Source organism: Podarcis tiliguerta (assembly GCF_965153285.1).
Source record: "Podarcis tiliguerta genome assembly, chromosome: 8".
Classification (NCBI taxonomy): Eukaryota; Metazoa; Chordata; class Lepidosauria; order Squamata; family Lacertidae; genus Podarcis; species Podarcis tiliguerta.
In genome coordinates this window covers 71,382,001-71,397,350 of record NC_139541.1, presented here as the reverse complement: position 1 = coordinate 71,397,350, position 15,350 = coordinate 71,382,001, and the positions used below count along the sequence as shown (strand labels likewise).

At 44.8% G+C, this 15,350-nt stretch overlaps 2 protein-coding genes and 1 long non-coding RNA gene across 3 annotated transcripts in view; 2 read left to right on the top strand and 1 right to left on the bottom strand.

Moving 5' to 3' along the window:
• The window catches only part of LOC310684739 (uncharacterized protein), a 268,708-nt gene that overhangs the window by 242,810 nt on the left and 10,548 nt on the right, over nucleotides 1–15,350 (top strand). The window lies entirely within an intron of this gene.
• LOC310684712 (uncharacterized protein) lies at nucleotides 400–15,255 on the top strand. Its single transcript, XM_083456196.1, has 9 exons — nucleotides 400–576; nucleotides 1,656–1,857; nucleotides 3,278–3,424; nucleotides 5,256–5,390; nucleotides 6,657–8,562; nucleotides 10,089–10,287; nucleotides 11,904–12,050; nucleotides 13,504–13,638; nucleotides 14,937–15,255. The coding sequence occupies exons 1-5, from the start codon at nucleotides 499–501 to the stop codon at nucleotides 6,716–6,718; spliced, it is 624 nt and encodes a 207-aa protein (XP_083312322.1). The 5' UTR covers nucleotides 400–498; the 3' UTR covers nucleotides 6,719–8,562; nucleotides 10,089–10,287; nucleotides 11,904–12,050; nucleotides 13,504–13,638; nucleotides 14,937–15,255.
• LOC310684893 lies at nucleotides 11,953–13,497 on the bottom strand. The gene is made up of 2 exons (XR_014514937.1): nucleotides 12,945–13,497; nucleotides 11,953–12,912 (listed from the first exon to the last, which is right to left on the bottom strand). It is a non-coding gene; the product is annotated as an uncharacterized lncRNA (long non-coding RNA).

The following is a 15,350-nucleotide window of genomic DNA, read 5'->3' as shown; positions in this document are numbered from 1 at the left end:
GCATATAAACAAATAAATAGATGGAGGTCACTTGGCACCACATAGCTGTATAATGGCCAACGGGATCATGGAATAGCATAATAATATAACATAAATATTTTAAAAAATGACTTCAGTTGCTTCCATGGAAGCTGAGGAACACCAGGAACAAGCAGGAAGAGAGGTGATGTGTGGAATGCAGTAGCGGACTTCTTCAAATTTCAGCAGCGCCGTATGCAACACCAAAAATCAGTGTCCCCTGGCTCTCACCTTCCATTCTAAGTCATCGTTGTGGCACCCCCTGTGGCACCTTCTCAGCTCGGCACCCAGTGTGGGAGAACCAGTTGTGCTCCCCTAAATCCGCTTCTGCGGAATGTGTGTGACATCACTGGAAACATCACAAAGGCAGGCGTGGAAACATCAGGTGGTGGTTGCTAGGTGGCCAGCGCAGAGTGAAGGAGGCCTCGAACCAGTTGTTTATTCTCCGATGCCAAAGGTCCATAACAACTCCTGGCAGAGATGGTAGTGACTAAGAAGTGTCTGACCATACATAGGATCCAAAGATCCATTGCCAGATTGCCTTCTCTCTTGCCCCTGGTAAGCAGGACACAGTAGGCAAGGCTCAGACAGAAACAAACCGTTCCTTTATTGTTCATGTATTCTTTCTTCTGCCTCTTGCTTCCTTTCGATCTCACCTCCCTTCTCTTTCTCTCATCACCCTCTCATTCTTCCTATGGGGTCAGGTGTGGGGGACCTCTGGCGCTCTGGATGTTGCTGAACGGCCATCACCCCTGGTCATGGGCCACACTTGCTGGGGCTGATGGGAGTTATAGTTCAGCAACTTCTGGAAGACCAAAGGTTGCCCACACCTGTTCTGCAGCTCTCAAGAGACACGTGTCTGAAATACAAAGTTGGAAAGGGCTACAGTAAGGATGCAACAGCAGGAGAGGGATATCATCATCATCATCATCATCTTGATATCCCTTCTTTATTCAGGAGGGACTCAAGGTGACTTACAGATAAAACAGAAACAGCTAAAAGCATATATTAAAAACAGTCATTAAAAAGCTATTGGACATTAGAATTAAAACTCTGTCAGTCAGCCAGTCTAGCAACAATTTATGATTATGATTATGATTAACCGCCCATCTGACTGGGTTGTCCCCGCCGCTCTGTTTTGTTTTTAACGTATTTATTTGGTTTTTCAAATTACAGTTTCACAATCGCATATCCCACACACAACTTAAAAACAAGATTCCAATGAATCTCCTGGACTTCCCTCCTCCACTTTGTGGGTTCTATTGTTAGTCATTTCCTCCTGCATCTTTTATAATAATCCAAATCTTTTACATCTCCGTTACACCCAAAATTCACCATTAATCTACAAGTGTTATTCTAATCCTACTAACAATTTTAACGGTTTACAATGGTTTTATAGATAAATTATAAATTTTCCCCGTTCTTTCTTAAAAATTTGGTCTTCCTGATTTCTGATTCTTCCGGTCATTTTTGCCATTTCGGCATAATCCATCAACTTTATCTGCCAGAGCTGCCCCAGCCACTCTGGCTACCTCCCAGCAAAATAATAAATGCTCTCCATCATTGTACCAATTGCCACCATGAAAGCCTTACTGTTCTCTTAGGATGGCTTGATGTGGGCTTTCCTCTTTCCACAGATCCTTGCCAAGATATGCTCAGCGTCCTTCTACAGAAGCACCTACTGCACCTTGTGCTTTATCAACTTCATGCTGCTCGTGAATGTCATGGCAACTCCCTTATGGCTCCGACACAGCTATGTGGACGGCTATTTTGTTTTCGGATTGTGGGCCATATGCAACCATCAGCTAGAGTGTGACGACGTTTTTCTCCCCGTCAATGGTGAGAGACACAAGACTGGTTTCCATTTTCTTGAGTCCCAGGACAAATGAGTTAGGAATGATCGGGGCTGTATACATTCTGTTCCATTGCAGGGGATTGAAGATGCGCTCTTCACAAGAAACTGGCTATCATGCTATAATAGTACTGATGCTCTTTGAGCTGAGGGTGGGGGGAGGTTTTTGGACCCAGATGTGTTTTTGGGCCTTCCTTGGCGGTGTGGCTACAGGGTCTCTCGTTATTAGCTCCAGTCATTCAGAATTTACCAGTACAGTGGTACCTCGCGTTAAGTATTTAATTCGTTCCGGAGGTCCGTTCTTAACCAGAAACTGTTCTTCACCTGAAGCACCACTTTAGCTAATGGGGCCTCCTGCTGCCACCGCGCCGCCGGAGCACGATTTCTGTTCTCATCCTGAAGCAAAGTTCTTAACCCGAGGTACTATTTCTGGGTTAGCGGAGTCTGTAACCTGAAGTGTATGTAACCTGAAGCGAATGTAACCCAAGGTACCACTGTACAGTCATACATCAGGTTAAAGACACTCCAGGTTGTATTTTTTCAGGTTGCGGACTGCCGAAACCTGGAAGTACAGAAGCTCTAAATCGTGCTTTGTGCGTGCGCAGACACGCTGAATCGCAACCTGCGTGTGCGCAGATGCGCCGCTGCGGGTTGCGGACGCTGCAGGTTCACAACCCGAACATCCTCTGTACACAACAGGATATGTGAAATGAACCAGTGAGAGAGCTTCATAGCTGAGTGTTAACTTGAACCCTCACCTGTCCACTCCTAGCCTATGTTCACACCACACATTAAACATACTATGACACCAGCCTTTCCACGTGCCCCTATTTTCCAGGTACAGTCCCAGATTTACAGAAGCCATCCCAGGTTCCGATTTGATCCCAAAATATCCCGCTTTTCCTTAGGATATCCCCATTTTCATCAGAGAAGTGTTGGAGGGTAGGGAATAGGATATCCCTATTTTCATTGGAGAAACGTTTGGAGGGAACATCTCTCTTTTCATTGGAGAAGTGTTGGAGGGTATGTGACACCACTTTAAACAGTGATAACTTCCCCCAAAGAATTCTGGGAGCTCTAGTTTGTTAAGTGTGCTTAGAGTTGTCAGGAGAGACCCCTATTCCCCTCACAAAACTATAATTCCTGGATTTCCCTGGGCAGAGCAATTGCTCGGGAATTGTAGCTTTGTGAGGGGAATAAGCATCTCCTAACAACTTTTAGCACCCTTAACAAACAATGGCTCCCAAAATTCTCTCCCAGAAGCCATCACTGTTTATGATACCGCTTTAAATGTGTGCTTTGCATGTGGCCTAAAACACTGCACCGCTCCAACTCTAAGTAACCTGATATGGTATAAGGCAGCTTTATATACCATTAATTCTTTCCCCCTCCTTTCACTTCCTCTAGAATATCTGCATGTGGTCCGTCTCCTTTTGATACTAGCCTTAATCAGTGATTTCGTTGCCCTTTTTTTGTCATGGGAGCTTCTTACTCGGGTCCTGAAAAAGGTGGTATCCGAAAGCCTGCTTTCTTCTGTGGCCCACTTCAGCGCAGGTATTGTGTAAGCCATAATAGCAATATATGATAGAACAGCACTCCCGACCTCCCACGAACCAGTAAAAATCACAGAGCAATGAGCCTTGGAAGAGTGTTGATTCAGGACTGAAGAGAAGGGACCAACTGTGAACACTGCAAAGGGAGCAAATGTGAAAGGGGGCAGGAATCCTGTGCCAGAGGGTGAGACCTCCTCCCCGAGGGATAGTCTTTCTCTAGAGCAGGTGTGGGGAGCCTTTGTCCTTCCAGATACGGCTGAACTACAACTCCTAACAGCCCCAGCAATTATGACCAATGAGCAGGGATGAGGAGAACTGCAGTTTGGCAACATCTGGGTGACGGGAGCAAAGGTTCCCCACACTTGGCTTGGTAAGTGGGAGGCAAGTAGCGTCTAAATTCCCGGGGCTCATGAAGGCCGTTATGTCAAGCAAATTGGCTTTCTAAATAACTGAACACTACTTTGGTAGGCGTCGTCCCTTGTTTAAGCCATTTCTCTCTCTCTCTCTCTGTGTGTGTATGAAGTAAACAAGTTGGAACAAGAGAGTCAAAAGTAAAAAATGGATCTTTAAAAAAGAAAATACAGTGGTGCCCCACAAGACGAATGCCTTGCAAGACGGAAAACCCGCTAGACGAAAGGGTTTTCAGTTTTGGAGGTGCTTCGCAAAACGAATTTGCTGTGGGCTTGCTTCACAAAATGAAAATGTCTTGCGAGTTCCTGCGGGGTTTTTTCCCCTCCCCCCCCCTTTTCCCAAGCCGCTAAGCCACTTAACAGCTGATCGCTAAGCTGCTTAACAGCTGATCGCTAAGCCGCTTAACAGCTGATCGCTAAGCCGCTTATCAGCTGATCCACTAAACCCGCTAAGCCGCTAATAGCCTTTTAGCAGCTAATCCGCTAATCCCTTAAGCCTTTAATAGCCGCTAATAGCCGCTAAAAGCCACTAACAGCGCTAATCCGCTAAGCCGCTAATGGGCTTGCTTCGCAAGACGAAAAAAACCGCAAGACAAAGAGACTCGCTGAATGGATTCTTTTCGTCTTGCGAGGCACCACTGTAGTTCATATAATTCATTTCCTTTCTCTGTTTAAGCCCCAGCTTTGTACACCAAGTGCTGGCAGATATAAAAAATACATCTGTATACACATGTCTGTATGTTACATCTCCTGGTCAGATATCTTTAAACCCCTTTCACTTTCCCCCAACCTATGTGAAGACCTTGGGTTTCCTATTTCAGTCAGAACAAGGCCAGGCTGAGCTGGTCATTTCTTATGTCAAGTGCCATCCTCCTTCCCTCCTCCTCCTTCTCCCTTTATCACTGACAGGGATGCCCAGAGTAACTGGGGCAACACAGCCAGATGGGCAGGGTATAAATAAGAAAGTTGTTGTTGTTGTTGTTGTTGTTGTTGTTGTTGTTGTTATATGTGCATTGCTCATGCAATCATATTCATGTCTGCTGAGAATAAAGCCTACTAAGGTCCACAGGACTTACTCTCAAGGAAGTGAGAGTAGGGCAGGGGTCAAGTATCTGTGTCCACACATTGTTGGACTCCAGCTCCCATCAGCCCCAGCCAGCGTAGCCAGTGGTTGAGGCTGATGGAAGTTGCAGTCCAGAAACATCTGGAGGGCCAAAGGTTGCTCAGCCATATAGGGCTGACTACGTGTGATTTTATGTTGATCTTGGGTGTTTGGAAACCTTATGTCGACTATTGATGGATATGTATGTTTAAGGTGTCCATACCAGATAATTCTGAAAATAAAATTAAGGCATCCAGAAGAAGAGGGAAAGGAGAATGGGATCACCACAAAGTCTTCTCTCATCCTCCTTCTGCCTGCAGGTTTCTTTCTGCTCTGTTCTTTAGTGGTTACATACTGCAAGCTTGCAATTGAGGTTGATTCAGATGGGACTCATGCAGCACCATACCTGGGATTCTTCGCAGGCTGCTTTGCCTGTTTCCTGTGTTTCATCTTAGGTAAGTATAGCCCATACACAGGAGTGGCTCGCCCGTGCAGTGGGCACCCCACAGGGAGCAGAGAAATGGCAGTTACCCTGCAAGATCTCGCAAGCCTGCTGCCATTGTGGTCATTGCGGGAGCCACCGTGACACCCAGGTACATAGCTGTCAACTTTCAGATTTGAAAATAAGGGATCAGCAGCCTCACCTGTCCCAGGGACAGTCTACGGGATATCTAAGAATCCGGGATAGCAGCAGGAAGCAGTGGGAAACAGCGCTGGAATAAGGGAATTTCCCACCAAAAAAAGGGAAGGTTGACAGCTATGCCCAGGTAAAGGGGGCAGCAGTGGGAGCAACAGAAGAAGAAGAAGAAGAAGAAGAAGAAGAAGAAGAAGAAGAAGAAGAAGAAGAAGAGTAGTAGTTTGGATTTGATATCCCGCTTTATCACTACCGGAAGGAGTCTCAAAGTGGCTAACGATCTCTTTTCCCTTCCTCCCCCACAACAAACACTCTGTGAGGTGAGTGACGCTGAGAGACTTCAGAGAATTGTGACTGGCCCAAGGTCACCCAGCAGCTGCATGTGGAGGAGCGGGGAAGTGAACCCGGTTCCCCAGATTACGAGTCTACCGCTCTTAACCACTACACCACACTGGCTTCACCTTCCCATTTCACATTAGGCGGCAAAGCAGGGCACGCCAACCCTGCCCCGGCACCTTACTTTTCAGAGGGCAACGCACTACTTGAAGAGTTGACTGGCACAAGCCCACTTTTAAGATTAGGAGCCGTCAGAAGGGAGAGCTGCAGGAGACTTGGCGTTGCCCACCACCAATGAGCAGCACAACAGCCATGACACTCCTAGGGGCTGAGGTCCCTTCAACCCACCCCCACAATAAAATACTTGAGGAATCCAGTCCCCTGAAAACTTGGTGGCAATTGCCATTCAAATGGTGTGTCATCTTGTGATTTATTGTGTGGGGCTTACCTGGGTTCCCCATTATTTTATTCAAGTTGGCACCCCTGGTGAGCAACACCTGTGACTGAATGTAGTTTGTTGGGTGAATGTAGGGTGCTGGGAGTTGTAAGGAGACCCTTGCACAGTGCTGCAATTCCCAGAGTCCTCTGGGAAGAGGGATGGGCTTAAGCCGCTCTGAGAATTACAGCTCTGACACCTTTGCTAGCTAAATAAATCAAAATCATATAGCTGAAATTCTAAAATTGTTGTTATTACTTGCTTAGTGGATTCTGAACAGCAGTCTTTTTAATTTTCTACTTCCCCTGCACCTAGGAACTCTGAGTCTGCTGCAGCACAGGAGGTGGTTCTTTGGAAATAAAATAATGAAGATCTAAATAACACCAGCCGTGGGTTCAAAGTGCATTACTGTTGGATCACATGATATCTCCTGTGCAGTCTTTGGTCTGTACCCATCATTGCAGGCATTCTTCTCCATAAGCCGCATATCAGGTCCTGGAGCCTGACTGGAAAATGGAAATTCTGTGTGGCGATGACCCTTAACAGAGTCACTGGAGATGTTGAAGGACTTCAGCAAGATACACATAGCAGCATTAAAAATAAACTGTTTGTCAAATGGATGTTTCTCAATCTGATATGTAATGCTATGCACAGTCACTTTATTATTCAGTTTCTCGTGGCTGGTTTTATCTCTGCGTTAATTTTATTCAAAAGCCCACACCTCTACAAATGTTCACTTCTGGCTAGGGATGAGGGAGAAAGTCAGTTCAGTTGTCAGCATGAACAATTCGCTTCCCAAATCAGTACATGAACTGAAACACAGCTATCCTTTGAAATTTGCACTTCTCTGAAGTTTGTAATATGACTCCAAACCCACAATGGGTACAGAAGTAAGTGTGTGTAGAGGGGCAAAGTGTGCATCAAAATGCTTATGTTAGGTAGACTGGCAGAAGAACATGTATTATATAGTAGGAAGCTGCTTGAAATAATGTTAATAATTTGGCAAAATTGCAACTACGAAGAAATTTTGAAGCAAACACAATTTTCAGGAGGATTTCCCATGTTTTCATGTTTCACGTGTAAACAATTTTTTTATAATCACATACTGATGTGGAAATGTGAATAAGAAATTGAGAGAAACTGGAATTGATAGATTCAGTAACCCATATTTCTGGACAACTTTGCACTATTTTTAGTCTGGTGAACATGAGGAAGAAATTTGATTCAGTTTGCAATTAGACGCAAACTTACCTCACTTGCCTTTTGCACAATGATATGTGAGCAGGAACACAGTCATCTTTTTAAAACATGCACTTATCTGAATTTTGCAGTACAATTCTGCAACCAAGCAATGGCTACAAGGGAGGCTTTTTCTGGCATTGTGGGTGGGGAGGAGAGGAGAGGAAGAGACGAGAAGAGTTTCCAGGCCCAAGTCAAGGTGCTCACATGGATATTTAAAGTCCTAAATGAGGCCCCAAATATCTGAAAGACTGCCAACAGACCCCTCTGAGTGCTAAAATCACTACATTGGCTACCTGTGCTATGAAATCAGAGGCTTCTTTCATTCTAAAGAAGAAACTTTGTGTAGGACAGCTAGTAAAAGGTAAAGGACCCCTGGACAGCTGAGCCCAGTCAAAGGCAACTATGGGGTTGCGGCACTCATTTCTCTTTCAGGCCAGGGGAGCCAATGTGTGTCCACAGACAGCTTTCTGGGTCATGTGGCCAGCATGACTAAACTGCTCCTAGTACAACTGAACACTGTGATGGAAACCAGAGCACATGGAAACACTGTTTACCTTCCCAATGCAGTGGTACCTATTTATCTACTTGCACTGGTATACTTTCAAACTGCTAGGCTGGCAAGAGCTGGGACAAAGCAACAGGAGCTCACCCCGTCACAGGGATTTGAACTGCCAACCTTCCGATCAGCAAGCACAAGAGGCTCAGTGGTTTAGACCACAGCGCCACCCACTTCCCTAGGACAGCAAGTACATTGTTATTAAAACATGACTTTCATTGTTCCCATGGGAGCTGGGGATTGTTAGGTCTAGGCAGAAAGAGGGGTGTGTGACATCATTGGAAATATCACAAAGGCAGACATGGAAACCACCCAGAATCATGCTTGCTAGATGAGCAGCACAGAGGAAAGGAGGCAGTGTTCCTGTGATCTGATGCTGAAGGACAGAACCAACTACAGGGAGAGATGATACTGAGCAATAAGGTACATCCCAATCCACAGACCTGAGAATATGCTACCAAATCACTTTGCATCTTGTATCTGGTCAAGAAGACAGAGTAGGCAAGACTCCGACAAGCTGCTTCTTTATTCACAAACTTTTTTTCAGAGGCACTAATGCTTCTGAATACTAGTAGCTGGAAACTGTGAGAGAGGAGAGGGCTCTTGTTCTCGGGTCCTGTTTGAACGTTTCCCTCAGGTATCTGGTTGGCCACTGAGAGAACATGATGCTTGTGTAGATGAGCTAGTGGCCTGAGCCAAGAGGCTTTTCTTGTGTTCTTAAATTCTATATAGTTCTTGCCCCTCTGCCTTCCAGTCTCCCCCCCCCCTTCTCCTTCCTCTTTACCCTTTTCTTTTGCATTCTCTAAGGACCAATGTGTGGGAAATGAACTGGGAAGCACAGGCAGTTGGCATCCTTTTCCAGAAGCTGAGGGTTCAACACTCTGGCAAGGTTTAACAAGGTTTAACAATACCTCTGCAAGGAGAGGAAAGGGGTTTTCCTAACATCTCTCAACACGCTTGCAAACCACAGCTGCTAGGATCCTTTGGAATAATAATAATAATAATAATAATAATAATAATAATTTATTATTTATATCACCACTTATACCGCCACTCTGGGTGGCTTCCAATAGGATTTTTTAAAAAAATTAAAAGATCAAACATTAAAAACTTCCCTAAACAGGGCTGCCTTCAGATGTCCTCTAAAAGTCAAACAGTTGTTTATTTTCTTGACATCTGCTGGGAGGGCGTTCTACAGGGCAGGTGCAACTACTGAGAAGGCCCTCTGCCTGGAGGAAGCTGTATCTGTTTAAGGTGACATGATATTGCTTCAGATGTGTACTGCAGGTAGGGCAGGTGGAACTCTGTTCAGAAGAATCCCAGAGCAGAGCCAACTAATGCTAGTTTTGTCCCCATCGCCTTCCCAATTTATGTTCTACAAAGGTAAACACTAAAAGGCCTGGAAGCTGACAGATAGTGCTACCCTCTCAACTGGTTCCAAGTAAGATGGCAGGCATGTGAGGATTTTCTGAGGGCAGACTGAGGTTTCTTGGGCATTTCCCCATTCTTCCAAATGGACCATTCTCTACTGAGATGGACCAAATAGTCTCATTCTGTATAAGGGAGCTTCCTTAGTTCCTATGAGCACCTCCCAAACCACCTTGCAAGCCCAATGGCACAGAGAACACATCTGGTAGGAGCCTATGGAGTGCAAGAGATGTGCCATTCATAAGGCCAGAGGGCTAATCCTTTAAGAGACTCTAGTTGTTCAAAAGGAGACAGAGCCTAGACGAGGTGGGCTGGAGTATGACCATCCCAAGCCTTATTAGAGTACATTGCTCACTAGGAGGTGTCCATGGTACTGAAACAAGCAACCTGTATTGTTTTATCACCTCCTTCCTGTTACCAGAGCAGGACAGTTCCCCACACCTGCTCTGACATATCAATGTGATGTCTTACTATTTTAAGGATGCCTGATGATGCTGGACTCCCCCTCCTCCTTTCTGCAGGTCCTCCTCAAGATCTGCCAGGCAACGTTCCGGGAAAAGACATACTTTACTTTGTGCTGCATCAACCTCGCCTTGCTCGTAATTGTCATAGGATCTCCCTTAATGCTATGGCATCATTATGAAGATGCTCAATATTTAATGTTGGGATGGTGGACCATATGTGATCAGTTAGGATGCGATGCCATTTTTGTCATAAATGGTAAGTGGCATGCTTGGTTAATATTGGGGATGGGTGGAGAGTTCCTGGGCTAAATGGGTAACTGTTAATTGATTATCAGGGGTTTAAATGGTGCAGTATGCTAAGCTGAAATTATGCAGCCTATGTTAGCAACACTATCACCACCACAAAACAACAGCCAACTGAGCAAATTAATGCACATTTTAAACTGCATACTGTAGTCTTCACAGCTCTACTACTTTGCCAAATTTAGGGTCAGACCATTGTAGGTACGAGAAACACTGGGATTTCTATCCCCTCCAACCAGCACTTCATCCAGCAGCAGGGTAACATGTGCCTCCATCATGAGCAAGATCCAGTTGATCTATTTTCTTAGAGATGATTCGTGGGGGCTCTGCTACCCAGTAGGCAGAAGTCAAAGGCCATCAACCAGGGAGGACAAAGAGAGAGAACAGAAAAATGCCACCTGGATAATTCTGGCTCTATAGAGACACCTTGTTACTCCTGTTCTTGATACCAGACTTGAGTATGGTTTTGATCATGAAAATATTTTGAAAGCCACTTGAAAGCCTTTGGGGGCAATACAGGGAAGATATAAGAATTCTAAATAAGTAAACAGGTGTTAGGGGGAGAGCAACTCCCACCAGAGCCACAGCAAGCAGGCAGGGGAGGCCAGATTCATTCCTCTCCATCATGGTCACAACAAAAAAAACACCTCCATCTTCTCCAAACGAGGTGGAGCTCTCATTGAGCTATTGCTGACAGGTTTGTTGCTGCTTTTGATTGGTTATCTTTCACTATGCATTTTCTTGTTTGCTGCTTTGCACATTTTATATGGAAAGGCAGAGCATCCAATCAGCAAAGACATTTTGCTCTTAATTGGTGTTCATCCTATAGCTGGGCTGGGATCAGACGTGGCCCTTTTTAGTTGTTGCAGGATGAGTATTTTTAGGTAATTTTTTATTTTTAAAAATCTTTTGTGCATTTCAATTTGACATTCATTGCTTTTTTTTTAAAGAAAAAGTCTCTCTGAGACAAAAAGAATGGCTTTCCATGACAGATATTAATCATGAAATAATAAAACACTCCTCAGGGACATATCATTTGGGGGAAAGGCTCAGGACCACAGCACGAGGGTCAAAGCCAATGATCTGAAATGAGATGTTGGAGGGGTGGCCCAAGACATTTCAGAACCAAAGGCAGTCCCCATAATGGTGCTCACTTCCCTGCCAGGGAAGAAGGGTGAGGCAAGATCTATATCAGGGGCAAGGTGGGAGGGGATTCTGCTGCCTGAGGCAGTCAGCTTGCCTTGTCTCATGGGTGGGTTGGCCCTATGTATTGGAAAGGAGTACCTTTCAGTATTACAATGGAGTGATACTGACTGGATCAATCTCCAAAAATCTAGGAAGGGGGATGCAGAAGGTCTTGGACACACAATATTCTAGTTGGGGCAGAAATGGGGTGAGGAACATGTGGTCTTCCAGAGGTTGCTGGGCTACAGCTCTTATCATTCCTGGTCATTGCCCAGGCTGTCCGGGGCTGATGGGAGTTGCAGTCCAATGACAACCAGAGGGCCACAGGTGAGTCTAAGGAAGCTTAATATTTAATAATTTTTTGTTTTTTAAAAACCCTTCCAGGATATATGGAGGCTACTCAGATCCTTTCAATATTAGCTGTCCTTATGAGTTTAATTGCTGTGGTTTCATCACGGGATCTCCTCTCTCGCCTTGCAACCGTGCAGATATGTGAAGCGCTGATTTCTTCTCTGGCTAACTTCACCACAGGTACGCTTGAAAGCATGTGGCACTGTCTCTGAAACCTCAGAAACCAGAGGGCTGGGGCCAGGGAGAGATGAACAACATTTACTGCAATGTATGCCTCCAGTGCCTCAAATAGCATCTTGCTCCTAACTAACAGAAAAAGAATAAAGCATACTAAATCAGAGCAAATACGCAATTCTGCACCATTGGCATAATATATAGAGGTGGGAGGGGGTCATTTGAATCCTTGATCAGGATCATCTGAGCACAGAATTTCTATTTTTAATGAGACATTAAATAAACCTTGTTGATTTAATTGAGTCAATGTACACATTGGCCGATGTTCTTGGTAATAATGATAAAACACATTCTTATAATGTTTTTATTTAATTTATTTATTGCATTTATATCCCACTTTTTTCCTCCAAGGAGCTCAAGGGGGTGTACATGGTTCTCCCCAATCCCCACAACAACCCTGTAAGGTGGGTTAGGCCAAGAGACAGTGACTGGCCCAAGGGAACCCAGTGAGCTTCATGGCTGAGTGGAGAATTGAACTCTGGTCTCCCAGGTCCCAGTCTGACACTTTAACCACTATACCACACTGGCTGTAAATGTACACAGTGCCTGATATCCATAGTAATGATAATAGATCAAAGTACAGTCGTACCTCGGGTTAAGTACTTAATTCGTTCTGGAGGTCCGTTCTTAACCTGAAACTGTTCTTAACCTGAAGCACCACTTTAGCTAATGGGACCTCCTGCTGCTGCTGCACTGCTGGAGCACGATTTCTGTTCTCATCCTGAAGCAAATTTCTTAACTCGAGGCACTATTTCTGGGCTAGTGGAGTCTGTAACCTGAAGCATATGTAACTTGAGGCGTATGTAACCTGAGGCGTATGTAGCCTGAGGCGTATGTAACCTGAGGTACCTGAGGGATGCAGTACATTATGACGATTATATTTATATTGTGCTAGCTGCATACGTAGAACATCACAAAAACAAGTAAGACAGGTCTTTACTCCACAGGAGTTTAGAATTTAAAACATTTGATGAGGAAGCAGCAGTGGAAGGTGGGAATGGCGTCTTGGACAGACGTGTGATGATTTTGATTTCATGAACTTTGGAGTTGCATGCATATATGAAATCAGGTGTGCAGGTAAAGATGGTGCAGAGCCAACAAAGGATTAGCAAAGCACTGTGAACAGCACCCAACACAGCTCTTTACAAACTCTGACAACCAGCCAGTTGGGTGCTTGAAGAGAGTCCTGCATGGTGCTTTGAAGTCCTGACAACCAGCAGCAACATGGCAGCATGGGGTAATGGGTGGAATTGTTTAATGGCAAGGGAGACCTCTGGTTAGCTGAAGATGGTGGAATGTTGGAAGAGTGGAGGATATGAACAGGGACAGAAAGAGAAACCAGGCCCCTAAGGCAGGAGGGACACACATCACCCCAACTCTTCTTTCCCTTTGCCTGCAGGAATCATCCTGGTGTGCTCTCTGGTGATTACAGACATGAAGCTTAGAACTGAAGTAGATACAGATGGCACTCGCCTCACACTTTTCTGCGGTTTCTTCCTAGCTTGCTTTGTCTGCATCTTGTGCTTTCTCTTGGGTGAGTACACTCAATGGGACCATGGCACAGGTGGGAAGGAGTGGTATGCAGGTGAAGCTGGGAGTCTAGGAGAGCTAGTCTATATTCTCACCTGACATGATCATGAAGGTAGATTTCTCAGGGTGTGCTGACCCCTGGGATTTCCCCAAATGCAAGGGACTCCACATAATTTGTGGGAGTGAGAGACTGAATTTGTGCATTGTTGTTGTTGTTCTTTTTCATGTTGTTTTTATTGGAGTGCTAGTCTAGACAAGGGCACCATAATGACACGTGGCAAGGTAAAAAGGCATCTTGTTCTGTGGAAACGCATGCAGATTTTTAGACAGACTTCTTGAAGAAAAGTTCACAAAACTAATGTGGAAATTGGGGAAGGGGCAAAGTGAACTTAAGGCTGGGAAATTTAGAAACAGAGAGTATCTGAAACTGACCAGTCCCACATGACACTTGATACAAACAGCATGAAATACATAAAAAGAATAGAGATGAATTTACATACCAAAAGGAAGTTCTTGCGTTACCAGCTGCTTCCTCATTGCTATTGAAGATAGAAGGGTTTTGGTTTGCCATGTCAGTAATTTAAAGAGTAATCAACTACACAGAAAGAGATCAAAGTGCCAATGGGTTGTCTGCATAGAACTCTCAGTAGGGAAAAGCTCACCTTTCTCTAGGCTACCTATAGAAACTGCAATATGAATGGAAGTGACTTGTAGATTCTGTTTCTCTGTTTCCACAAGGAGTTGTTCACTGAGCAGAATGTTACCACGCTGGCCAGTTCGAAGAGCAGAGATTGATGAGCATTAAAGCGGTCCTTGATTTGTTGAAGCTTTCAAAAAAACACATCACTAGCAGTATCATTAGTATGGGATAAATAGGTTCCCATAACCTTTTTCAAAGCAAAGGTTGCTTGTTTTTTCCAGCATTCCTAGGAAAGATGACACTATGCACAATAGGAACCCATAGCTACCTTATGCAGAGTGAGATTATGCTGATCCAGTGCTTTTTCTCTCCTCGGACAGTGACTCTCAGTGGCTACAGATGGGATTTCCCCTCTACCGCTTTTCAGCTGGGGGATGCTGAATATTTTTGCAGGACTGTTTGCACACTGAGCTATGACTCACCATTTCAGCATGATAGTGTCCTTTAACATGGGTGGGTTGGCTGAAGTTGTTGGTGCTCACCTGAAACTACTTTGGTGGCGTTGTCACCTGGGCATCTTTACTAGTTACAAAAAAAATGCACTGTGAAACAGCCAAGTTGCAGGACGATTCGTTATGATCCTCCCTTTCCCCCTTTTCCAGGCACACAGAGCCTGCTGCGGCACTTGGGCTTCACTTCAGCAGAGGAGAGATTGTGTGTAGAAATATCCCCAGAGAAGAGTACACACCACCACACAGAGCTGCAATTGTAGACCATAGTCCGTATCTACAACCACGGACGTTTCCCTATTGGAGCTAAACATGGGGCCCTGAAACATGATTGGATGGTTTAGGATGGTCTGCCTTGGCCAATCTGGTGGCCTCCGCATCTTCCCGGAACAGCTGATTACTTTACTCTCACTTTTTACCCACATCACTTTTACTCAGCAACATTGAAAAATAAAATAAAATAATAAAAACACTTGACAGCTGGATGTTTCTCAGTCAGAGGCAAGACAACAGATGATCACATAATTCTGCAATACTTCATGGTTATTTCTTGTCTCTGTACTAATC

Coding starts and splice junctions, on each gene's coding strand:
- LOC310684712 (XM_083456196.1), top strand. CDS start 499: ATGGTAGTGACTAAGAAGTGTCTGACCATACATAGGATCCAAAGATCC. Junction 577..1,655: donor TGCCTTCTCTCTTGCCCCTG/GTAAGCAGGACA, acceptor CTCTTTCCACAG/ATCCTTGCCAAGATATGCTC. Junction 3,425..5,255: donor TGTGGCCCACTTCAGCGCAG/GTATTGTGTAAG, acceptor TTCTGCCTGCAG/GTTTCTTTCTGCTCTGTTCT.